Source organism: Leptodactylus fuscus, chromosome 8 (assembly GCF_031893055.1).
Source record: "Leptodactylus fuscus isolate aLepFus1 chromosome 8, aLepFus1.hap2, whole genome shotgun sequence".
Classification (NCBI taxonomy): Eukaryota; Metazoa; Chordata; class Amphibia; order Anura; family Leptodactylidae; genus Leptodactylus; species Leptodactylus fuscus.
The window spans coordinates 53,940,819-53,968,581 of record NC_134272.1 but is presented as its reverse complement, the minus strand read 5'-3'; the positions used below and the strand labels follow the sequence as shown (position 1 = coordinate 53,968,581).

Genomic DNA, 27,763 nt, shown 5'->3' with positions numbered 1-27,763 from the left:
ATAGCTATGTCCTGAACTATCTGTGTATCACTAGCTTTGAGACCTGGATTTCCAGACTAGACAGTACAATAAAACCTAGGTAATAAAAAGCAAAAGAGTTGTCTTCAACTCCCTGCTAACAGCATCAGTATTTGAATTATATTGGTGAATACGACTGTAATGACAGGGCTAGATACCGTTATGTATGTGTTGTTACTTATTCATATTAATCCTACATATGCCTTTAGGAATATTCTGTCTATGCTGTGTTATTACCTGGCTCAATGTTTTGTGTGTATACAAGGGGGTCAGAGGGGAAATTGCCTTTCCCTGGCTGACCAGATGTTGTTTTATTGCTTTATTAAGTTTTGGTTTAGTGACCCTGAGAGTGGAAGGGGAGCACCCTGGGCTGATTTCCACGCCAGCAGAGACACACAGCTTTCCTGCAGCCAGGAAACCATCCTTCTTTCTCAGGATGCTGCAGTGGGGTGATAAGATCAGGGGGGCACTCAGCAGGGGGGTGTGGATGGACACTGGCCTTAACTGAGATGAAGACCTAGATTCTTGGTCACATCTATGGAGTCAGCTAAGAGAGCTGGATGTGTCCACTTCACTACAGATGATCTCCAAGCTCCTGGAACCAAAGACTCTATTAGGCCAGGGCCCCACGTGTCCCTACTATATGCTGCCATTAAATAGGGTACCATTTATTAAGGCAGATCCTCTTGAAATATGGCATATCACCTAAAAAGCTATAGATATAAAGTATTGTGCAAATCTGGGTAAAAGCCTTCTTTGAGTAAGAACAAACAGAACCAATAAAAATGATTTTCTTACTTTCCCATTGTATTTATTAACTAGAGAGCCCTTCATACATCCTTATAATACTGTATTTGTGTGCATACTGTTTGCTTAGCAACAAGCACCATAGATGGTGGATGTCAACAACACATCTCCAAGCTAATGAGAGCAATGGACGAGTCATTGTAGTAGGGCTGGAGGAGACTATCAATGATGTATCACCAGATGAACATCTGGACCCTTTTCTAGTCCTCAGGGCTGGAGTTTGAAATTCAGAGTCTATACAGAGATCATATCCAAGACACATGGACAGAATTTCTAGCTTTTGGACTCACCTTGTGTTGATGTCTCATGTCGGAGTGTTTGCCGCACTACATTTAACAGTTCCTGGCTTGGACACTTCATAGCAGTATAGTATGCTGCAATTCTTATTTCTTCTGTCTCTTCCGGGTCTTGATACAGCTTCAACAATGTGTCTCTCTAACATTCAAATAAAATTATTTCAGTTCAAAATATAATAATAGGCGACATGTCAGTAAATTGTGATGTGTTTTAAGGAAATCTCCCATCGTATACATTCTCTCTTTTTTTAAATAACTTTAGCAGGAAATCTTCATGATCTCACAATCCCAACTTCATTAGAAACCTAGTCAACCTTACTTTTATCACAACTGTTATCAAAACATATATTACATTATAATTGTTTGTATAAGCTGTCTGGCCTTTCTGTCTATTTTAATATTTATATGGTCACTTATTTAGGACAGCGTAGTCTTATTTCATAGAGCATGTGATTCTGGACTAAATTGTAATGAACTTTAATTAAAATTGTGGCCACTTTCTGCCTGAAAAACCTCTCTAAATATCCTGCCATTAGGTGTCTCCCTTTTAGCTAAGTTGCAGTTAACTCCTTTGTTACCAGTAAAAGTTCACCCATAGATACTTGATTCCAGGGTGAGGTGCTTTTCCCTCTTAACACTGTGAATGCAGACAGGAGGGGTTGATTCTCCTTGCAACCTGCATACACACCTCTGGAAACTGCTCTTTGCAAAGGACTGAAGATTCTGCACATCTCACTGCTTTACAATGTAACAAAAAGTCTTTGCTGTACTTCTATTTACTTCTGACTACTTGGGTGATTAGGATATTATTCTCAGAAAACAAGCAGCTTTCTTGACTGTGCTCATAGATTGTAGATTATTTCTTTTTCTTGTGATTTAGCTACTTGGCTGCATGTATTTGCCCTGTGCTTACAGTCCAGTATTCCTGGATCTCCTATATTACTGTTGCTTGGGCTTTTCTCAGCTATATGTTTGCTGTTGTATAATTACTCCTGGCAGAATGGCAGAACAGTATGAGTAATGGATAGAGGAGGGGGCAGACTGCTCCTTATTGTATACACTCTCTGCCTCAGAGACATATGTAAAATATGTTTCAGCCATAATGTAATTATTAGCAGCAGATAAACTGATAGGAAATCATATATGGAAGCTTATACAGTCATAGAACATATTTCAACATTTCAAGAAAACTAAGGTACCCTTTAAGTCTCAGAATGGCAGAACATAAAAAGTAATACTCACCTCACCTCCTCCTTTGTTCCCTTTCCGATGCTTGTTGGGACCCCACAGGCTTCTACTTGGCTGGTCCTTTCTCAACATACAGAAAACAAGGGGCAGCGCTGTATCCAGAGATTGCCTGAGTGGGCATTTCCTGAGCGTTGAGAAGGACCAGAAAGCAGAGACTAGCGGAGACCTGTTAAAGGGAGTTTGTCAGCACAACCCAGCATATAAACCCAGCTCTGAAGATAGATACAGTGGGTACGGTAAGTATTCAGACCCCTTTAAATTTTTCACTCTTTGTTTCATTACAGCCATTTGCTAAAAGCAAAAAAAGTTCATTTTATTTCTCATTTATGTACACTCAGCACCCCATCTTGAGAGAAAAAAAAAAACAGAAATGCAGATATTTTTGCAAATTTATTAAAAGAGAAAAACTGAAATATCACATGGTCATACATATTCAGATCCTTTGCTCAGTATTGAGTATTTGCACCCTTTTGAGATAGTATAGCTATGAGTCTTCGTGGGAATGATGCAGCAAGCTTTTCACATCTGGATTTGGGGATCCTCTGCCTTCTTCCTTTCAGATCTTCTCCAGTTTCGTCAGGGTGGATGGTGAATGTTGGTGGAGAGCCATTTTCAGGTCTCTCCAGAGATGCTCAATTGGGTTTAGGTCAGGGCTCTGGCTGGGCCAGTCAAGAATGGTCACAGAGTTGTTCTGAAGCCACTCCTTTGTTATTTTAGCTGTGCACTTAGGGTCATTGTCTTGTTGGAAGGTGAACCTTCGGCCCAGTCTGTGGTTCAGAGCACTCTGGAAAAGGTTTTCTTCCAGGATATCTCTGTACTTGGCCGCAATCATCTTTCCTTCAATTGCAAACAGTCGTCCTCTCCCTGCAGCTGAAAAACACCCCCATAGCATGATGCTGCCACCACCATGTTTCATGGGATTGTATTTTGCAGGTGATGAGCAGTGCCTGTTTTTCTCCACACATACCACTTAGAATTAACGCAAAAAAGTACAATCCTTGTCTCATCAGATCAGAGAATCTTATTCTCATAGTATGGGAGTCCTTCATTTGTTTTTTGGCAAACTCTATGGGGGCTTTCATATGTCTTGCACTCAGGAGAGGCTTCCTTTGGGCCACTCTGCCATAAAGCCCCCACTGGTGGAGGGCTGCAGTGATAGCTGACTTTGTGGAACTTTCTCCTATCTCCCTACTGCATCTCTGGAGCTCAGCCACAGTGATCTTTGGGTTCTTCTTTACCTCTCTCACCAAGGTTCTTCTCCCAAGATTGCTCAGTTTGGCTGGACGGCCAGGTCTAGGAAGAGTTCTGGTCGTCCCAAACTTCTTTCATTTAAGGACTAAGGAGGCCACTGTTCTCTTAGAAACCTTGAGTACTGCAGAAATTCTTTTGTAACCTTGGCCAGATCTGTTCCTTGCCACCATTCTGTCTCTGAGCTCCTTGGGCAGTTCCTTTGACCTCATGCTTCTCATTTGCTCTGACATGCACTGTGAGCTCTTATATAGACAGGTATGTGCATTTCTTAATCAAGTCCAATCAGTTTAATTAAACACAGTTGGACTCCAATGAAGGAGCAGAACCATCTCAAGGAGGATCAGATGGAAATGGACAGCATGAAAGTTAAATATGAGTGTCAAAGCAAAGGGTCTGAATACTTATGACCATGTGATATTTCAGTTTTTCTTTTTTAATAAATTTGCAAAAATATCTACATATCTGGTTTTTTCTGTCAAGATGGGGGGCTGGGTGTACATTAATGAGAAATAAAATGAACTTTTTTGCTTTTAGCAAATGGCTGCAATGAAACAAAGAGTGAAAAAGTTAAAGGGGTCTGAATACTTTCCGTACGCATTGTAGGCTAGTGTCACCTGATTCAAGCAAAGTTTTGTATGTGTGAATCATTGCCTTCATTGCGAAAATTTTAATCAACATTTTTGGTTGGATTTTGGTTGGAATGGTACTTGCATTGGTATGGCTGAGTACCATGGTTTTATTCTGTTGTGCCATGTGGTAAGTATATATTGGTTTACAACTTGTTTAACACAGTCTCGCCAAATATAAGCAGTGAGGGTTGTGTGAATTTTGCTACAGTAAAAGTTTAAATAATTTTGTCTTATTGCAGAAAATTAAAGAAAATGGGTATAGTTGAAAAGAGGAGAAAACTGGTTAGGGACCAGAGTTATTTCATATGATGAATCCCCTATAAAATTCAGTGTCCACAGTCTCTGCACACAGTATAATGCTACACAGTGGCTCCACATGGTATAATGCTCCTTGGTATCTCCACACAGTATAATGCTCCACAGTGCATAAATGAGGCTCATGCTCCACCTAGATGTGTGTCTGGAAAGAAATGTATGCCAGCTCATAGCTGTCATACATTTTCTCTGTCATTTACGCCAGATTTATATTGCAAATGATGATAAATTTGGAGGGATCTTCGCCATGCCCTCTTTTTGGGAAAGTGGTGATGGCGGCGCAGTTTATAAAATGAACAAGGCATAGTAAATCTAGCACCTCGAACATTCGGAAGTTTTTATGTGGTAAGCTACAGCCTACAATTTTTTCTTCATAGTTAATCTGAGCCAAAGGTTTTGAATATAAAACAAAATTATTACTATGATATATTGTACGAGCATCAACAATGTGATAGAACAAAAAGTTTATACTTTCACAAATGCTTACATCAGCGGAGCAGGGGATCCTCCGGAACGCGTCCACAGCGGCCAGTCGAGTGCTTTCAGGATTTCCTTTTAGGAGAGCGCACCAGCTCAGTGTAGGGATCATTGAACCTGCAGCAAGTCCAGCATTTCCAATAGCTTTCAAAATCCCCTGCATCTAGACAAGAAATAGCAATTGAAAAGAATCCTATCATTGTCCTAACAATATATAATAATAATGATATTATTATTATTATTATTATTATTATTATTATTATTATTATTATTATTATGAATAATCTTCAAATGTGAATTTATCTGATTCCAGTTAAGCACACAATGCATATGAAACACTATCCGGCTCCTCTGATAAGTGTTTATACTGTACATCCATAATCACATTACCAGGTACCTGTTGCATTTCTTCAGGTTCTTCTGTAGTACAATTATTTCCCAGGTGTTCAAGTAAAATATTCATTACATTTTGCACTTCGAGGACCTCATGGCAGCCTTTATTAGCCAAGCAGAAGTGGTGTACCATGGAGGTGATGGCGAGGTATACACTCAGTCCAGCTCCTGGGTCTTGCAGTAAAGGCTGGAATACACAATCCGTGATTTATTCTATTGCAAATCAAAAATGTCCAAACTGCCACGACAAATGTTTTATGATGAATCTTTCAACGGGTTTCTACCCAAGTCATAAAAGTCCTTTAGTGTTAGGTAACAGGTACATAAGTAGCAAAGTTTAAACCTTAGATCAATAATATCAGATCAGTGGGATCAATCACCCGCCACCCCGATCAACTGTGAGGCTGCAGCAACTGAATAACCGCTGCTTATAAGGCACAGGGTCACTTATTATCAGCAGTATAGCTATAAGGGGTGTAGAATGGCTTCAAAGGGTGCTCTGCCACATACAATATACCACTATTCCTAATGGCACAAGGCAGGTAGGGGCCCCATTACAGATTTTGCATTGGGAACACTAACTAATTTATGTTAAGGAAAATGTTCGTTGTTGTACCGTGTTAGCCAGTGGGTTGGAAATATAAAAAACAAGAAAACTTGATAATCTTCAGTAATTGATACCTTTTTAATGGCTAACTCATAATGATGACAAATGGCTGACGTTTCGGAACACTAGGCTCCTTTATCAAAGTAAATTTAAAAACATTTCTGAAGGAGCATATATATATATATATATATATATATATATATATATATATATATATACAGAGCAGGCACAAAGGGTGTCAGAATTCAGGCGGAAGGGGGGGAGGGGTTTGTTAGTAATTGGTAGAGACAATGTAAACACTTACAGGTCCTTATCAGTTCACACGTTACTGTAAAAAGACATGAAACCCTGTGACGCATTAAGTCCACACTCTAGTGTCTGAAGCAGTGTCATGAATTTATACTCATGTATACGTCGTTCTCTCTTTGATCTGAAATTCCCTCTCAAAACTAAAATTTTCATGTGATCGGTGATGTTGTGGTCCCCACTACAAAAATGCTTTGATACGGGAAGGTCAATTCTTTGTTCTTTAATTGTATGGCGATGTGAGTTCATCCGCGTTCTAAGTTGCTGTCCGGTCTCTCCAACATACAGATTATCAGTGGAGCATTTGGTGCACATTATTAAATACACTACATTGGATGTGCTGCAGGTGAACGTACCTGGAATTTTATATTCCTTGTTCGAGTTTGGTATCTCTATCCTGTCAGTGGTCAGTATGTGAGGGCAGGTTTTGCACCTCTTATTTCCACATGGAAATGTTCCTGTGTTAGTTGGGGGTGATAGTGAGCTACTGACCACCATATTTCTGAGGTTTGGTGGCTGTCTGTAGCATAGGAGAGGGGGGTCCGGAAATATGGATTTTAGACGGTTGTCTTTTTGCAATAGTGGATGTAATTTGCGTGTGATTCCTCTCAGCGTCTCCAGGTGGGGGTTATATGTGACAACCAGGGGCACCCGATTGTTATCCTTTTTGGTATTGTATCTTAATAACTCCGATCTTGGTATCCTGGTGATTTGGTTATCAATTGTTCTTGGATGGTAACCCTGCCTCAAGAATGTGTTTCTGAGGCCTCCAAGGTGTTCTTCTCTATCTGCAGGGTTAGAACATATGCGATGGTATCTGATGGCCTGGCTGTACACAATAGAGTTCTTTATGTGTTTCGGATGAAAGCTATCCCATCCTAGGTAGGTTGGTCGGTCAGTAATTTATGTTACTGAAGACACAGAGCAGCATCCATTGTGCCTGTATAGTCTCAGAATATCCCCCCCCCCCCCCAACTCCTTGTATCATAATTATACGGTTTACACTAGGGATTGACATTTGTACTTTGTCTATTTCCAGAAACAGGAAGTGATGGGTGCATGTTCCCTTTAAATAATCACTCAAAATGTTATAAAATGCCAGGTAATGTGCTGCAGACTGTATTCAATTTAGAGATAATAAAATGGAAAATTCTTCCTAACAACTGTATAGAATTATTTTCAGCTGTCCTAAGTTATACTGCTGACCTTAAGAGAATCTGTATTGTAATATACACAAGATGTCAAATGCAGTGACTCAGAGCAAGCCAAGATGTCACATAAAATAGACTGTGGAAAGCAACTTCCAGGATGGGGTATTATCTGACATCTAATAAACTACAGTAAGTATGCGCTTAGTGAAGCTATGGATCCATGGAAGTCATTATACACATTATATTAATGCTGGGGGTTTTCATCTTACCAAATTTATTTGATTTTAATGAAAACAGCACAGATTTACAGTCTTTTATTTTCAGTCTTCTTGAAGATATTATTAATCCACCCATGAAATTCTCGAACTCTGGCCCGTTATAGCTAAAGAAAGGCTAGTTAGTGATAAAACCCTATTCAAAGTATTGGTATCCTGATAGTCCTGAGCCATCTTTTCTGGTAGTTTTAACACACAATATGCAATTTTTGCTATCTACAGTCAGCTTGGTGGTCACTGTCTACCTGCTTGAGCCCAGGACCCCTCACTTGACAGTACAGAGCCTGTCTAATATAGTGAGTGCTGGAACTAACAGCCATGACTGCTGAGGAAAGGTGGAGCTAGAGAAAAGTTTTCAACATCATCAGAATCAATCAATCTGCACCTATTGAAGGATACAAAGAGCAGGAGTTCTTGGAATTGGTAATAGGTCTGCTTAAATGGGTTGTCCCATCTCAAGGATTCTATCTATACTGGTAGCTTATGTAAATTGAAGACTTTTCCTAAATATATTGCTTTAGAAATTCTGCTTTCTTTGCCTGATATGTGACCTTATTCCTTCCATTGTTTACATAGTGTTGCTATAACCACGGACCTGGGAGATAGGACAAATGATATCACTTACTCAGTGCATGACAACCCATTTAGCTAATTGCAGATTGCTGCTAAAGCCTGGTTTGTTATCTCTCTATGTAAACACACAGATAACACTGAGCCCATTCTGTACCAGAACTGCATTTTATCTGATCTGCAGAAGCATTATGTGTCCTGTTCAGCAGGAGGAGGAGAGGGGGGAGGTACGGGAAGTGAGAAGCAGACACTGCATGCAGCCTGGCTGAAACACTGAGATGCAAGAACCCCTTTAAAAGTGTTCTAATAAAATATAGAAAACTTAAACTATAATTTCTGTTCATTCAACCAATATTCATCTATCATAAAAACCAAACAGATCATATAAAATAATTTGTTTCTGTAAATATCAAAAGAAGAAGAAATTAGAAACTCACAGTAAGAGATCCTATCATCCCAGATGTTGGTTCTGGTATTAATGCCAGTGACCAGAGATATGATTCCATCTTCTCATCTTCTAATTCCTTTGAAAGTAGGATTTCTTTCATTAACCCAACACAGGCCTCAGTTCCACAGGATGGAAGAGCATCCAGCAGCGGTTGCCTAAAATAAACATTTGCATAAATAAAATCTAAGAACAAACTAATCACAAGAGAAATTTGACTATACAAAGTGGCTAACTGGCTAACACGGTACAAGAACAAACATTTTACTTATACAAAGTAGTCACTGAATTGATAGTTTTATATCTAAAATTACAATAGTATTGTAATGTCTGACTTTTTATATAATTATTTTATGTACTGACCCTGTTTTTATACAGAGCACCAAATATCTTGTATAGAAGAAGAACTCGAGTTAGGACATTTAATATGTGAAATTTGGGAATGAATTAACAACCAGGTGTAACTGTTCCACTTGTCAAAAGGGTGTCTCTACATAGCCTGACAATGACAACACTAGCTGTACACCAGGCAGGAACACGCCCCCAACTGGTCTCTATAGAGTACGACACTGACAGCACTAGCTGTACACCAGGCAGGAACACGCACCCAACTGGTTTCTACAGAGTCTGACACTGACAGCACTAGCTGTACACCAGGCAGGAACACGCCCCCAACTGGTCTCTACAGAGTCTGACACTGACATCACTAGCTGTACACTGTGCAGGAACATGCACCCAACTGGTTTCTACAGAGTCTGACACTGACAGCACTAGCTGTACACCAGGCAGGAACACGCCCCCAACTGGTCTCTACAGAGTCTGACACTGACATCACTAGCTGTACACCATACAGGAACACGCCCCCAACTGGTCTCTACAGAGTCTGACACTGACATCACTAGCTGTACACCATACAGGAACACGCCCCCAACTGGTCTCTACAGAGTCTGACACTGACATCACTAGCTGTACACCAGGCAGGAACACGCCCCCAACTGGTCTCTACAGAGTCTGACACTGACATCACTAGCTGTACACTGTGCAGGAACACGCCCCCAACTGGTTTCTACAGAGTCTGACACTGACAGCACTAGCTGTACACCAGGCAGGAACACGCCCCCAACTGGTCTCTACAGAGTCTGACACTGACAGCACTAGCTGTACACCAGGCAGGAACACGCCCCCAACTGGTCTCTACAGAGTCTGACACTGACATCACTAGCTGTACACCAGGCAGGAACACGCCCCCAACTGGTCTCTACAGAGTCTGACACTGACAGCACTAGCTGTACACCAGGTAGGAACACGCCCCCAACTGGTCTCTACAGAGTCTGACACTGACATCACTAGCTGTACACCAGGCAGGAACACGCCCCCAACTGGTCTCTACAGAGTCTGACACTGACATCACTAGCTGTACACCAGGCAGGAACACGCCCCCAACTGGTCTCTACAGAGTCTGACACTGACAGCACTAGCTGTACACCAGGCAGGAACACGCCCCCAACTGGTCTCTACAGAGTCTGACACTGACATCACTAGCTGTACACCAGGCAGGGACACGCCCCCAAATGGTCTCTACAGAGTCTGACACTGACATCACTAGCTGTACACTGTGCAGGAACATGCACCCAACTGGTCTCTACAGAGTCTGACACTGACAGCACTAGCTGTACACCAGGCAGGGACACGCCCCCAAATGGTCTCTACAGAGTCTGACACTGACAGCACTAGCTGTACACCATACAGGAACACGCCCCCAACTGGTCTCTATATATTATTATTATTTATTTATATAGCACCATTAATTCCATAGTGCTGTACATTATTTTAATTCCATGGTGCTTTATATTTGGGGGTTTACATACAGTGCATAAAATATACAGATAAATATAGTAACACTGACCGACTGGCACAGTGGGATAGACTGCCCAGCCAGCAAGGGCTTACAATCTATGAGGAAAGAGGGATAGAGACAGGAGGTGAGAGGAGAGACTGTTCAGGAGGTGATGTGGTGACAGTAACGTTATTGGAGGTTGTAGGCCTTCCTGAATAGGTGAGTCTTCAGGGCCTTCTTGAAGCCTGCGATTGTGGGGGTTAGTCTTAGGGCCCATTCACATGGGCACAGAGCGGGCGGATTATGGCGCGGAATCCACGTCATAATCCGCCCCCTCACAATGGTGGTCTATGGAGACCGCTAGCGTTCTTTTCTCCGCTAGCGGCATGTTGCCACTAGCAGAAAATAGAAGCGATAAGACCTTTCTTGAGGCGGATTCTGCCTCAGGAGGTCAAAAGAAGTGAATGGGACGTGGAAACCCGGTTGCGGTTTTTGGTGCATTTATTTTTACAAAAAACATGACCAAAAACTGTGCCGTGTTTTTTTTTACGGTCCATTCACTGACTGGGAGGGAAAAAACGCCTGCCGTTTTCTCAAGCAATTTTTACCAAAAAAAATGCTCCAGAAAACGCGCAAAAAACGCCTCAAAGTCCGAAAACAGCTTCCTAATTAGGAAGCGTTTTTTTTCCAGACCAAATTACACCACACATAATTCACATGTGAACTTAGCCTCATGTGTCTTGGGGGATGCATGGGAGAAATCTTGGAGACAGTTTTGTGGGCAGGTGGCAGGAGATTAGGTCAGAGATATATGGAGGGGACAGGTTGTGGATTCGCTGGGCAACGGGTAGCAAATGAAGGGATTGGCAGAGGGGAGCAGCCGATGAAGAACGGGGAACTTCTGGGAACTGACAGTGTTAGCTATACAATGTGCAGGAACATGCCCCCAACTGGTCTCTACATAGCCTGACACTGACAGCACTAGCTGTAAGCTGCAGGAATATGTCCCCAAATGCTACCACCCAGCAATCTATTCATTCATAGGTTCTAGTAGGAATAACAGAAGAATGCTACAAAACAGAGTTATAAGATAAGATGCTTTAAAGAGGACCTTTCATCAGATTGGGTACAGGCAGTTCCATATATTGCTGGAAAGCTGACAGTACGCTGAATTCAGCGCACTATCGGCTTTCCCAATCTGTGCCCTGGGTAAAGCGCTATCAGTCCCGGTACCGTAGCGCTTTACAGTCAGAAGGTCGTTCCTGACACTGTCAGGAACGTCCTTCTACCCAGCAGGCGCCTATCGCGCTGCACAGTGTGAGCGGGAAGGAACGCCCCCTCCCCTCCTGATAATACTCGTCTATGGACGAGCTGTGTGAGCAGAGGGAGGGGGCGTTCCTTCCCGCTCACACTGTGCAGCACGATAGGCGCTGCTGGGCAGAAGGATGTTCCTGACAGAGTGTCAGGAACGCCCTTCTGACTGTAAAGCGCTACGGTACCGGGACCGATAGCGCTTTACCCAGGGCACAGATCGGGAAAGCCAATAGTGCGCTGAATTCAGCGCACTGTCAGGTTTCCAGCAGTATATGGAACTGCCTGTGCCCAATCTGATGAAAGGTCCTCTTTAATACTGTTATATTATAGAGGATAGCAAATATTTACTGAAACAGACTTGTCAACAGAACTGATGGCTCCTCTTTAAATGTTTAAAATGTACCAAAACCTCTGAACAGCTTGACTTTCTGGCAGCATTTGTATGAATAATAAATGTTGTAATAAACTATATTAAAGATTTTTGACTCCTTTTCCATGAAATCCTGTGCTGAAATCCTTTCTCTGTCTGCTCTGTATTCATTCCCCTGATATTAGCAGGAGAAATCCTCAAAGTTTCTGACTGTGAGTATGAGTGGTGGGTACAAGTGTAAAATAGTGAGGCTGAGGCTAAAGGGGAACTCACGCAATGTCTAATGCACTTTAAAACTTAGAACTGCGGTTCTGGTGCCATATGAAAGATGACATTTTCTGCACATCACACTTTATGATTTTCAGAGATTTCCTCATTGGAAAACACATTTGGGATTGGAAGCAGCTGCATATTAATATGAAACTGTGACCTTGGTGTCTTGTAAAAGATGAAAATCACATCTTTCATATGACACCAGAATTATGGTTCTTTGTTTTATAATGTCTCATATTAATCCCTCCTCCAGCTTCAGCTTCTCTGCAATAAATATCTGTCAGTAGGAAGGATTTATGTTGCTAACACCAAGGGAAAGAATACAGAGGGGACAGAGTGGATTTCAGTGTAGACATTACTTGTATCCTCCACTAGGTGACATCTAGGAACATACCTCTTACTGTCTTATTAATGAGTTCAATGTACAGTATGATAGTTACTAAGCTAATCTTACCTAAGCAGGGAATTTGTTGCTTTGTATCCAAAAACTGTTCTCTAACTGCTATGTAGATATTAGACACTAAGAAGACATAGTAAAGAGATTGATCGGCAAAGATATTCTCTAAAAATATGTTTAAGCATATAAAAATAGGTTCCAAGGTGGATTTATTTTAAAGCTTCTAGAAGTTACTGTGGCAGGAGTGCACATAAAACAGATACCACACATAAAACATCTTTGCCTATTTCATACCTCGAACACCGAAGGTTAGCTGCATACTTATACTGAAGGAAGGGGCGATTGTCTTGTCATCTGTCACTTGTCCTACAGGGTCCTTTGTTTCAGCTCTACTTGTTTGCATATCCCACATCAATGAGATGTATTTACTTTACTACACAATGCTTTTAGGAGCATTTCCAGAGTACAGTGATAGCTCACATTATAAAGCGATATTTATCCATTCTACATATAAGCTACAGATTAAACTAACATCAGTTTTTAGATTTTTTTTTATTATGTACATTCCCTCATTCAGTATATTGGGTCAGTCTATTGGTTGCAAAATCTCCATTTCCATGAACTAAGGCGGCATTGGCCTCATTCCAGGGAACAGCAAACAAAAGCATTATTTACAGTGTATTTAGCCCAGGGCTTCACAATAGGGGAAAACACAAATGCCAGAGAAATCCAGTTATTGCTTTGAGAGTTGTTTTCTTTAGGTTGATGGCTTTTACCATTGAAGATGAAGTGTTTATCTATGGGACAGCATACCACAGTGTATGTGTCAGCACCATGGACAGAGCATGGCTATAATGGTAGAATAGGAGTCATGATCTACAATACATGGTCAGCATAGCTATATCACCTCTTTAAGAGGTAGGTGCACCTTTAGGTATCTTCTGAGATGTCATTTTAACATGTCTACAGATGTCAATGATAGAGAGTCAATAAGCCAAGACACACATCATTCACTATAATGAAGGGTCTGTTGCATTCTGCCAAGTGCCATGCCCTTTCAACTTAACCCTTTCACTGCCAAGGGTCTCTGGAAATTTTGCACCTCCAGTAGCCAGAGCAATTTTCACAGTTTTGAGATGGACAAATCAAAGCTAAATTGCAACATTAAAAAGCATCCAACCCCCCCATACCTATATATTTTCTTAAAGTAGACACCTGCAGCATTATCTCAATGCCACTTGGTACTGTATATGAACAGGCACCTTCATGAAATTTTGATTTAAAGTGAATGTTTTATGAAAAATGCAAATAAATGTATATTACCGTATATACTCGAGTATAAGCTGAGTTTTTCAGCAGTTTTTGTGCTGAAAAAGTCCGCCTCCGCTTATATTCGAGTCATTACGGTAATACCATAGTTACAGACCCAGCATACAGACACGAGGGTTGGTACCGGGCCACAGCATCGCCACGCTCCTGGCAGAAGGTACCGGGGCCTTCTAGCAGAAGTACTGCATAAAGTACGTAAAGTAAAAAAAAGTGTAAGTACTTCTGTAGTTTGAAATTGATAGCATCGCTATGGCAATGCTGCGGGCCTGGCACCCGCCCCGGTGTCTATATGCCGGGTCTGTAACTACGGTAGCTGTAGTCTGTAGTGGTCTGTAGCTATAATGGCGCCGCTCTGCTCCAGAGCATTCGCCAATGCAATCGGCACCTCCACTGTAACTCTTACAGTCGTAATGCCGGAGTTCCTGAGCACTGGAGTTACAGTGGAGATGTCCTCCACTGCGGGGAAGCGGCAGGCGCCGCCATGCCTCTAGAGAGAGGAGGGAGCGGGCGCGACTGCTCTCTCAAATGCGGCTTTGAAGCGCTGAGGGAGATCCCCGTCTGCCAAGATCTTTATAATAGCCCTTACAGATTTATAGCCAATTGCTGTTAAAAACGCTGTTGGGAATTGAGCTCTTCAATGAGATCTCAATCCCCAATAGCGTTTTCAACAGTGAATCGCTTTGGCACATTAAAGGTTAACATGAAGAACTTGGTATCATTTTAAAGATTAGATTATCATCTTCAAACTGAATCTAAAATTATCTTCATAGTCCAAACGAGTCCAGAGATATGGACATTAGAAGTAAGGACATAGCAGCTACATCCTCAGCTAGACAAGTGACACCCTGGGAGGACATAGAGCTACGTCCTTGGCAAGAAAAGGGTTAAGGGGGTTTTCCAGCCAAAAAAATCTTTTTTTTTTTTTTTTTTTTTTTTTTTTAGAAAGGTGTGTTGGTGCTAGTGATGAGTTAATAAGTACACCCATATACCTTTAGCAGTTTTTGAAGTGATTTCCGGGTGTCTCTGGTTGCTGATGGCATTCTCTCCCTTTGTTTAAATGGTGTAGCTTCCTGCTGTGCAGCTTCCCTCCTCTTTCACTCTGTTACAAAACCCTCCATCTCACTAGCCTAGCCCATCCCCCGCCCGCCTCACTAAGACTAGCCTCTCTCACTCTCACTGACTAGCAGTCCCACTCATTACTAGCCCTTCCCACCCCAAGTATCTCACTAAGTCTATTGATCCCACTCATTACTAGCCCCTCCCACCCTCACTAAGTCTATCGATCCCGCCCATTACTAGCCCGTCTTCCTCTCCCCATCTCCCTAGCTAAGCTAATCTGCCCACTACTAAAAGACAGGAAGATGGAGCAGAGCCGTTCCCCGGACACAGGAAGGTAAGTTTTGCTGGGGATAGGGGAGGGGGAAGAGTAATGATGACGTTCGTTTCGGAAGTGGTGAAACGGAACATCACAAGATTATTAGAAAGTGTCCATGGAGCGGTCAAATGACCACTCCAGGGATATAGGTAATTATAGATTTTTTTTTAATTGATGTAAATTAGTAGTTAGGTTGGGGATGGAGTTTAGTTTAGGGGTTAATTATCAGTTTATCTTGGAGAACCCCTTTAATTTTGGGTAAATCTGATGGTATTCCTCTGAAAATTAAAATATCTCATAAACACATCTCTGAGGCCAGCCATTTACATGAGATACCTGTAGGTCAAACAGTTATCTCTTCTGATCTCCTATAAACATGTATATTTGTCTAAGCTCGCATAAGTGGAAACTTAGGACAAATATGACTCTTATCAGACTATTGTACTGATCCATCCAATAACGATGGAATGAAAAACTAAAATAAAGACTGATGTAGATGGAGCATCTAATACTTCTATAAAAGGCCCCCAATATTCTATACATATCTAATGCAAGGTTTTTGCAGCATGTTGGTTCTTCTTCAGTATTTTTTAGAAAAAAAACAGTTTCTACCCTGAATATTAGGCCATGTTTTTATTTTATTTTTATTATTTTATATATATAATATTTTAGAATATTTCATGTTCTACTAGACGCTGTTTTATTGAGATATTTTTCTAAGAAAGAATATATGGTGAATAATACATGCTGTACAAGTATGCTATAGGGGCTCCATCTGCCGCAGTATGGACGCACTACACGTAGCTCCACTCCCCAAATAATTGATTACATAGAAAAAAAAAATCAAGAAAATCTTGTCCTCAAATTCTACTTGAAAGCCAAATTCTGAACAAAGCATGAATGTTAAGAATACTGCATAATAGGGGTAAATAGGTTATATAAAAAATGACACCTCAAAGTCATATTTTACTTTTTAATGCCTCCGATGAATTATAGAAGAGCCAAGTATTATTGCAAGCTTCCATTTTTTTCTGGCAAACAAGTCAAACAATTGAAATTCAGAGAACAATTAGGAATATTTCAAGAACGACTCTAATGATTAATATGGACGAATAGGTCAACAGTAGCAAGGAAAATGCAGGATTTAAGGGGAATTCATTAGAAAATAGCCTTTCTCAGTGCGACCGAATTCTTCCCAGAATTATTTCCTGCCAACTAAAGGAAGACAATAAGGCATGCATTAAAATGAAGCAGACTGCCTGTGATAGATGTCAGTCATGGGACATTGGAAGGACAGGTGCACTTCATCATTTCACAAGGGAGACCCAGACGGTGAAGCCCTGAGGATTAGATTTGCATCAGAATGAGGGCTTTCTCTGGTGACTCTCTATGTCATTCTTACTGTGTGTAGTCATTTATATTTTCGGTTCCCTAGGGATAACACTTGGTTACAGCACAGTCCAGAATGCGCCGGGTCATTAGTTTGGGATCAATGCCATGTTGTAGCCTCACCTACAAATAAGAGCCCTTCAAACAGAGGGAGCTACCAACCCTGCTGTGGAATGTTGACTTTTTTCTATCACTGTGTCTAGTTCTCATTTTCTTCTAATATGGTGCTTTTTGGGCTTTGGTATAGCAGAACATATCATAAAGGGATCCTGGTGTGTTGTTCTGTACATATAGTCCACCTGTGCACAGCTTATTATAGAGCCGTATGACCTAAGTAGGTTTAGAAACAATTTTTTAGCCAAAGATTCCGTAGAATTTGTGTTTCATTCATTTAAATCCCTGCTCTTTTTATGTTTAGGAGTCCAGTGGGCAGTCCTGATCAGTGATTGACAGCTATTACTGTGTGTGCTTTCATACATAGAAGGCTATCAATATGTGAGTAAGCCCCTCCATGGACTCCTAAACATAGAAAGAGCAAGAATTTAAATGAATGAAACAATTTATACTTTTACCAATATATATATATATATATATATATATATATATATATATACACTCAGTTCATACAGCGCTATAACAAGAGTCTGTTTAATGTGGCAGCTTGCCTTTAAAGCGGTTTTCCACGATACAATTATAGATGACCTATCCTAAGGATAGGTCTTCAATATCAGATTGGTGGTAGTCCAATAACCGACACCCCAGCTGAAACACAGAGAATGGAGCAGGAAGCAGACTGTGCTGTGCTTTGTGTACTCGACTCACTGCAGTTGACATGTAATACCCTGGCCTGGCCACTACTAGAGAACAGCACTGTCTGCTTCCTCTTCCATTATCTGTTCATCAACTGTTGTGAACAGCTGATTTATGGGGGTCTCCGGTGTCAGACCCTCACTGATCTAAGCTTAGGGATAAATCATTATTTCAGCTTGTGAAATAAAACCCCTTTGATTACAGATCACATTTTACAGACTATATACAGCACTTCGGTGTTTGCACATTGTTACTTTACTTTAGCTGTATAGGTTTATTTTAAAAAAGAATTAAAAATCTACAAAAAACATAATAGTATTATTATTACAAAAACAGTAGACATAAAACTGCATGATATGTATACTGTATAATATAATATTGTATATAACATATAGGTTGTTTTTTAAGATAAGCTCTAGATTGAAACTCATCATTGGGGTGTTCTTCTAATAAAAGCATTTTATATAGTATGGACAGCCTGTAACTTAGTAGAATAGAATCAGTATGTTTAAATATTATCTAATATATACTATATCAACAATGACATTGATATTGCGGCTGGTCATAGACCCCCCCAAAAAAAAATAAAAAAAAAAAAATCATTTTTTTTGCTGACTCGAGTATACAAAAATTGTGCTGAAAAATTTGGCTTATACTCGAGTATATACGGTATGTGTAAGTCTTTAGACCTGGTAAGACTCGAAGTAGATTCAGGGATGACACATCATTAGGCAACATTAGTTAAAGGAGTTTTCCAAATTAACCAATATTAATTAATTATCCTTATGATTCGCCAACAATATCAGATTTACGGGGATCCAGGTATAAGCTGCTCTCAGTAGCTGCCACAATTACACAGTGTACAGAGCCAGGAGTGTTCTCTGTGTTCTATGTTCTCTGTGTAGTGGCCACAGCAACTCAGCTGCACTTCATTCTCTAATAGTTCTGGCACAGGCTGAGAGCAGATGATGGGTAGGGGTGCCATGTATCAGACCCTACCGAGGAGATAAGTAATTGATATCAGATCCTAACTCAGTAAACAGTCTAAACACCTTTAAGTGAGACGGTTGTTTCAACGTCTAACTGGATGTCTAATGAATTAGAAAAGGTAAAATTTATGCTTAAATACCATGAAGTTATCGGTCATCCTGATACTGGTGAGAAATATAAAATGGTATCATTTAACAGTTATTATAGGGCACAGTCAACATGAAGGCTATACATAAATTGTACTTACCAGTTATCTCTGCACTTAAAGGACGACCTTTGCCAAAGATCCGACAAAGCATCAGAGGACAGGAGCCTCAGCTCAAACACCAAACTCATGAACAGATCAGTGGTCTAGAGAGGGGGGAGAGATGAAAAACACAATCCTATCATTTCTATTGTAATACTATATACAAGAGTACCTCATGCACCAGGATAATATTAGTAAAATAAAAATAAGCACATTAAAATGTGCCATTTACTGCCATTTTATATGCCACGACTATCAAAATAGGAACCACTTTCCTTGTCTTGTCCTAAGGAGGATGATTGGGGTTTTCTTATATCACTGTCTGGTGAGTATTGATAGTGCATTTTACCGAGTTTGCTTTTTTTAGTCAATTCTTTTGTATTAGCATGTGGCCTGATGATATGCATCGATACACCTATTATCTATACTAAATACAAGTAACGTCTGCTCCTAAGAATAGAATAGAAAAGGAAACCCATCTAAAATTAAAAGTACACCTCATATTATAAGGTATGAAAACTGAAAGTACAGGTGAATATAAGAAACTGAGTAAAATATATTAAACTAATACGTTTCTTTCTCCATTTATTAAGCTGCTGTTCTCCTTTCTTATCTTCACTCAGACCGTTTATCTGTACAGAATCTGTCTCTGTACCCGTCTCACACACAGAAGACTATGGAGAGGGGAATGGGAGGAGGAAACTGCTGCCAGATAGTTAATTGACATATTATCGCGTTCTGTGCAGTGTTGGAGACTTAACATTAAAGACAGCATTGTTAGTAGCCAGGGGTCACTCACAGTTTAGCAAAGTTTAGCAGCTACAGTTATACGCGTGTTTTTTCTAGCAGCCTCCTTCTCCACCTCCCCTCTCAATAGATTTCTATGTAAAAAGTAACACATATATCTTGAAGATAGCTCTGTCCCAGTCAAGTGAATGGGCTGATCTGCTATCTGAAGCACATCCACTATACTAATACATGGATGTTCTTGGTGTTGTTTACTGGAATGCTGCGGTCTCTTCAAAAAGCTGATCGGCGGAAGCCCAGCAGTCAGACCCCTGCCAATCTTCAACTTCTGACCTATCCTTAAATCATCAATTAATAAACCTGAGAGACCCGTTTAACCTTCTGACATGTCAACGATATGCATTAGAATTTTGCACTAAAGTAGTTTATAGGTAGGGTTGAGCCGATCTTGAGATTTCAGGATCAATTTTAAAATCCAATTTCCGATCATTTTCCAGCCGATTCCAATCATGATCATGATCATGAAATTTGCTTTATCGCCGATCGGGATCCGATCTTTCCTGATCCCGATCGCTCAACCCTATTTATAAGCTTAGATCACCATTGATTTCAAGAACGAAGGTGCTGGCCTAACAGAGTACTAGAGAAGTCCCAGATGATCCTCTGGGGGATTCCAACACCAACATAATAATGGGCCCCAAAGATCCATAAAATACAGTGTTAATTGAATCTGGTTTGGGAACCAATCTCTTGCCACTAACCTTTAAAGGGATTTTCTGGGATTTTAAGAAATTGGTAAGTAATGAATGGTATACCATAGTGTTCACCTTCACATCACTCCTGTTCTCCAGCACTGCCAGTCTGGCTGTCCATGCAGTGACATCATCATATACATCGTTCACACGTCTGCTTCAGCCAATCACCTCGATCTTGGCAGTCACGCTTCCAAGTATGGAGTATGACCACTGAGGTAGTATGACCACTGAGGTAGTGATTGACTGCAGTGGTCATGACAATGATATACAGGACCAGCAAAGACCATCACAGCAATCTGCTGGAGCTATCTGATGGTGTGGTTGTATGCAGAATTATATAAGAGAACTTTCTGAGAGGTATTAACCGTGCTTTCATATCTGTAATAAATAATGCTTGTAATGTTAGGGAGCCTTCACATGGAGTTACGCTGCGCTCATTCTGAACTTAAAAACATGTTCAGAATGAGCGTGTAAAAAGCAGCTCCCATTGACTTGAATGGGAGCCGGCATATGTGCGCTACCCATTGAAATCAATAGGAGGCCTTTTTGGTACTTTTCCCTTATCGGGTCAGCATCGCAGTTCAGCATCAGCATCAGGACATGCTGAACTGCTGACTGCTGGCCCGATGCTGGCTGGCACTGGAGCTGTGTATAAAGGAGCAGCGGATCAAAGGATGCCAGAGAGGGGCGCCCAGACCCTGCCCTCACTTGCGGAGAGGATGGTGTAGCCCGGCCTGGTGTAAGCGGTGTGCCACCGTGACAGATGCTGTGTGCGTGTCACTGCAGCCGCAGCATCAGGGGATGACGTCCAGCTTCACTGTGTCTTCCGGGCACTGGGACGTGCAGCTCGGCTGCTGACAATCTTGTGCTCACCGACAATCCCCGTAATCCCCAAGTCAACCCACGTCCCCGTCGGGACGTGGGTTGACTTGGTGATTGTTGGTGAGCACAAGTTTATGAAGCCAGACGTCACCCCCTGATGCTGCGGCTGCAGTGACACGCACACAGCATCTGTCACAGTGGCACACCGCTCACACCAGGCCGGGCTCCACCATCCTCTCCACACCGCGAGTGAGGGCAGGGTCTGGGCGCCCCTCTCTGGCATCCTTTGATCCGCTGCTCCTTTATACACAGCTCCAGTGCCAGCCAGCATAAGGCCAGCAGTCAGCAGTTCAGCATGAACTGAACTGCGATGCTGGGCCGATAAGGGAAAAGTACCAAAAAGGCCTCCCATTGATTTCAATGGGGAGCGCACATATGCCGGCTCCCATTCAAGTCAATGGAAGCTGCTTTTTACGCGCTCATTCTGAACGTGTTTTTATGTTCAGAATGAGCGCAGCGTAACTCCGTGTGAAGGCTCCCTTAGACAATAAACCATGCTCAGCTTCAGCACACAAGCCACATTAGCCTCTCGTAGGATATTCCTCACAGCCTGTGGTAATGTTTTGTAACACATAAATGGCTTCTCAGTAAATAGAAACTAACCTTGTAACATTTTTATGATCTGAAATAGTGGTCTACTGAGACGCTTCCAAAAACAACTACGGTTTGGTGTCATGTACTGCCAACACTTCACACACGACAAAGCCGCGTCCCAGTGACTGCCAACACAGCTAATTAAATGAATCAGCACTCAGCGAGGAATCACAAAGTCTCTCTTCTTCTACAGATACCTACAGGTTGACCACAAATAAGGAGCACTTGACATATCTTGCTAGTGTGTTCTCTTTGACTTGAACTATTCACCCTGCACAGTTATCCTGTGTATGCTTGGATAACCTAATTCATGGCTGCACATCAAAGTAAGTAAGACTAATACTACGAAGGGCGTTCTGCTATACAGCCATATATCATTTACATTAATCAGCTAGATCAATGAGGTTTACTCTTAGGCCTAATACAGTACTGTGCAAAAGGTTTATACAGGAATGGAAAAAATGCTGCAGCATAGGAATGTTCTCAGAAATAGAAGTATTAATAGTTTATGTCAATCAACAAAGAGAATTGAATGAACAAAAGAGGAATCAAAATCATATCAATATTTGGTGTGACCAGCCTGGAAGTGATGATATGGCCCCCACAGAGCCCTAATCTGAACACTATCCAGTCTCTCTGGGATGACATGAAGAGACAGAAGTATTGGAGCAAGCCTAAATCCACAGAGGATCTGGGCTTGGTTCTCCAAGATGGTGGGAACAACCTCCCTGCTAAGGTCCTTCAAAAACTGTCTGCAAGTGTACCGAGAAGAACTGATGTTGTTTTGAAAGCAAAGGATGGTCACACCAAATATCGATTTTTTTTTTCTGATAAGAAAACCCATTTTTAAAGTTGCATGCCCACTCATATTGCCCAGCAAATGGATGAATGGCCATCCTTGTAACACTAGGACTGCTCGCGTCCACCAGAATGGTAGCTAATTGTACAAAACATCTTAGAAGAGAATCCTAGGCAAAGGATCTCCATCTATGACATTCATACCCCTAGTAGGCTATATAAACAGGGGTTGTGTTATTGAGACAACCCCTTTAAAGGGTTGATCACGCAAAATACATACCACCAATTCACAAGATTGATGATAAATATGTGCTAACTGGGGCCCCACAGCTGTGACCACCAGTGATCATGAAAATAGGGATCTTGGTCCCCTCTTTTCTCCTCCTCCCACTACTGTAGTGCAGAGCTGTCATGATAGGACCAAGTGACAGGGGATAAATCTTTAAATTCTTTTAAATTACCCATCTGAAATCCTCTCCTCTAACATTCATACCGATGTTTTTGCAGTAGTGGCTACTTGCTGTATAACTGATACCGTACACATTTGCCTTCGTCCATAAATAGCAACATTAAATAAGTATAAGTAGAACTTAGAGGATTCTCTTTTACCATCTATGCAGGATTAATGTTATTTCAGTTGTATTAAAATAACACTTTTACTGAACGCACTTCAGAGGCTGAATATTTCTAAGCATTACATGTAAACAGCGGAAAGGTTACTTTACACAGAACGGTACGCGGTGAAAGAGACAGAACACTGTCTAAAAACTATATGCGCAGACCACAAGTAAGAACGCTTCAAGCTTATATAAAGGCTAAGGGAGGACGCTCTGCCAGGGTAAATGATAACGTGTTGAACATGGCTCATGTGAAGAGGAGATAGCATCTCTAGCCAGTGACTTTATGTAACTGGCAACACATGAAAAATATAGAGAGACGCAGATAAAACTGACACTAACATCTCGGTGATGCCAGTTTTCAAGAAAACTGAATTGGTATGTGCATCTGCGAATCCAGTTCTTTTTAGGGTAAGTTCAGACGGAATTTTTTGGTCAGGATTTTGAGGCCATATCTGCCTAAAATCCTGACCAAAACGACGGCTCCCATTGAAATCAATGGGAGCCGCTCAGGTCTTTTCCGGGAGTTGTTTCTTAGGGATCCCAGAAAAAAAAAAGCGAGATGCTCTTGAATAAAAACGGACTAATTCAGAAACCACTGAGGCAATCTACATACTAAAGGTAGGTGAGGAATAGCCTTTCTAAAGGCAATGCAAAGATGTGATTAGTTAAAAATGACTTTTCCTAGTGATAGAGCCCCTTAGCTTATTACTATTGCCCTCGGAGTCACTCACCTTACAACTGCAGTGCATAAAATTGTTCATTAGAATCTTAACATGTTTTATAATTCACAATATTTCAAATAGAACCAAACTTTTTTCTATGATTTTCCACTTATTTTGATATTTTTAGGTATCTGAGTTTTATTCCATGCTAGACTACATTCCTGTTCATTGACTTTAGCGTCGTTTTTATTCAGAAAGATTAATTTCATAAAGCGCAGGACAATCGTCTAAGAATTAGACAAGAGTTAAACAAATTAGCAAAAGTCACAGACATGATATCTCCCAGACAACAACAGGAGGCAGGAAAAAAATCCTGCCGTATAATGAGCTTGGTCTGAGGTCCCCGCTGGGTGGGGAGATGTCAGACGTCTACTGCGATTAGCTTTTGTTTCATGACTGGGAGTCCAGTTCAAGCATGGAAAGCCTGGCAATAGCTGGTGGTATGAAGGTCTTTAAGGATTCATTATGCAGTAGAAACTACAAGAATGAAACAAGTTTGGGATCTGCCAAATTTCTTATCTGATGTGAGGCCATGTTTGTTTTAGGAAAATTTCCAGTCTACAAGACAGATCTCCACCCAGAAATGTTTTCAATTATCTGGAAAGTACAACCAAGAGTTTAAAGGATAAAGTAAAAATTCTAATTTACGATGAAGTTATCACATTTACACATGCAATACTGATCACCGTAGCGTAATAAGGAGAACTTTTGGGCAGCTGGAACATTTTTGTGCACAACCATTTGCACCATAGTTTGGACCTGCTCAACACATTGAATAAAACTCGGCAGAGCAGGATGTGGACCAAGGTGTCCCAGGGCAGGGGGCGGGATGCCTTCGCTCAACAAATTTACTGTAGCTCCAGGCCAGAAAACTGGTGTGAGCTATGCCAGAAATCTACGCCAGTCTCTTACTGGTATAAATTGCAGTTCTGGCACACAGGACCTCCTGTGGTGTGCCAGAATTATTAAAAGGCAGGGCCTTTTGATAATTCTAGTAAATCTGCTGTCACCACTCACTTTATTAGAATAGGTGCACAATGTGCCAGTCTAAATAAATTTTCCCCAGTAAAGGGGAGATCATAGATTTTATTTTATGATAAAATGATAACCACCATGATGGAACCCAATGAGGCTAGTTTAAAATCAATGGGATCTGTCAAGCAATGTTGATATCTCTCTTGCCAGATCCATTACAGCATGACTTCTTTATTTCTATTGCTATGATGGAACAGAACAATGGATTTCATGCAGATGTGATTGCCTTGCGTTGTGAAGAAACTGCTTTGCCATGGCATTTTTTAAGGACTAATATTTGATATTACAATGACAATGTCACATGCTAAGCTAAGGTCTACACCATCAGCTGGAGTTTCTAATGCCATGGGTTCTGTGGCTGACTAAGCTTCAGAATCCGCAGCAAAATCAGGATGATGACATGTTGACACGAGAAACAGAAATTGGTAAGGATTTGGGAAGATTTAGGAGCCACAAAAGAATTGGTAAGGTACCACTTTTTTTTTTTTGCTACTAACATTGTAAAAAAAAGTAAAATGAATGTGGCTGGACACCCCATGTCAAAAAGTTGTTTCTGAGATGCATCAGATGATGTCATCAGTGGGCGTGAACCTTCTGACCCCATGGATTGGTAGGGCAGCAGTGCTTCACCATTGTCTCCATATCTGTAATGGGTCTGTATGGCACTACAATAGGATTATATGTTCATTATTGTTCTATTGCACTGCATGGGATGACTCTGACAATATGTTTACTGAAAGGAGTAAGTAATAAAAGCTATGTTTTAGTATACCTTATGTCAGTTCTCTAAAAAATGGCTCCATACAACAAGAGGGAAAATAAATGGGGTGGGGGTTCAACTAGTTGCATCTGCCACCAGCACTCCCTTTAATAAGACTGCCATTTTTAATAAATCCCCTAAACTAAGCCTGGGCAACAATGGATGTCATGTAGAGTGGATGCTCCCATGTAGACTAGTCCTCTAGTATATTCCTGAAATAACCTAATCTTTGGAGTGTGAATGAGAACTGAAACAATCCCTGATATACTCGTTTGGGGAAGAATTTAGCATGTCCAAGTATAAGTGAGAAACTCCTTGAAATGTGAACAACTTTAGCAGATGCCAACCTCAGCCCAGTGAAGAGATGCGTCCATCCCCTCTCTTAATGAAATCATACAAATCATGCAGAAGGGCATCACGTCAGAATACATCTCCATTTTACATTAGATTCGGCCTCGTGACACTAGTTACATTTTACGTTGATGAATTGCCCGCTCTATAAGGTGAGACGCTCAGTCAGCGCGTTCATATACCATTTTACATATTTCTCATCCTGTCATCAAACCACTTACTGTGACCGCTACCATGCGTACATATGTTGCTAGCCATCATTGTGGAAAATCTCAAGCATGCAAAATACTAATAAAATTCTATGAATGAAAGCTCTATATCTTGTACTCCCTGTGGTTAGGACATTCTCATTCAGAAGAACATCAATAACTGGAGGCTCTACAAGCTCTCAGCCACTGCCCACTTTCTCACAGTACCCTCCAGTTATCTGGTTGCTACTTCAGCGTCAGCCTGAGGCTGTGTCTAAGGAGTCTGGATAACTTAAAGAATGTTCAGAATCCACAAATATGGAACCTATAATGACTAATCCAAAATTCAGTTTTCACTGACTTGAAATCTATATTATTACAATGTTCGGTATATCTACTGTACACCAAGTTAGGACTAATATTAAACCTCTCAATAAACCAGGTCATTGCAAAATAATTGTAGTTGTGTAACTAAATATTGTGCCATAAAATATATTCTTCCTCCCACATTATAACACCCACGTTACTGGCCCCCACACAGTATACTGCACCTTTACTGGCCACCACACAGTATACTGCACCTTTACTGGCCCCCACACAATATACTGCACCTTTACTGGTCCCCACACAGTATACTGCACCTTTACTGGCCCCCACACAATATACTGCACCTTTACTGGTCCCCACACAGTTTACTGCACCTTTACTGGCCCCCACACAATATACTGCACCTTTACTGGTCCACACACAGTATACTGCACCTTTACTGGCCACCAAACAGTATACTGCACCTTTACTGGCCACCACACAGTATACTGCACCTTTACTGGCCCCCACACAGTATACTGTACCTTTACTGGCTCCCACACAGTATACTGCACCTTTACTGGTCCCCACACAGTATACTGTACCTTTACTGGCCCCCACACAATATACTGCACCTTTACTGGCCCTCATACAGTATACTGTACCTTTACTGGCCCCCCACAGTATACTGCACCTTTACTGGCCACCACACAGTATACTGTACCTTTACTGGCCCCCACACAGTATACTGTACCTTTACTGGCCCCCCACAGTATATTGCGCCTTTACTGGCCCCCCACAGTATATTGCACCTTTACTGGCCACCACACAGTATATTGCACCTTTACTGGCCACCACACAGTATAACAGGACCTTTACTGGCCAC

The 27,763-nt window shown here is 41.3% G+C and overlaps 1 protein-coding gene across 1 annotated transcript in view; it reads right to left on the bottom strand.

Moving 5' to 3' along the window:
* Positions 1 to 27,763, bottom strand: part of LOC142217247 (uncharacterized) — a 188,602-nt gene that overhangs the window by 144,362 nt on the left and 16,477 nt on the right. Inside the window, exons 9-13 of the mRNA XM_075285441.1 lie at positions 19,120 to 19,223; positions 8,781 to 8,946; positions 5,439 to 5,621; positions 5,052 to 5,204; positions 1,116 to 1,260 (exon numbers count right to left, since the gene is read on the bottom strand). Of these exons, the coding sequence (XP_075141542.1) occupies positions 1,116 to 1,260; positions 5,052 to 5,204; positions 5,439 to 5,621; positions 8,781 to 8,946; positions 19,120 to 19,223 (751 nt within the window). The remainder of the gene's footprint in view (positions 1 to 1,115; positions 1,261 to 5,051; positions 5,205 to 5,438; positions 5,622 to 8,780; positions 8,947 to 19,119; positions 19,224 to 27,763) is intronic.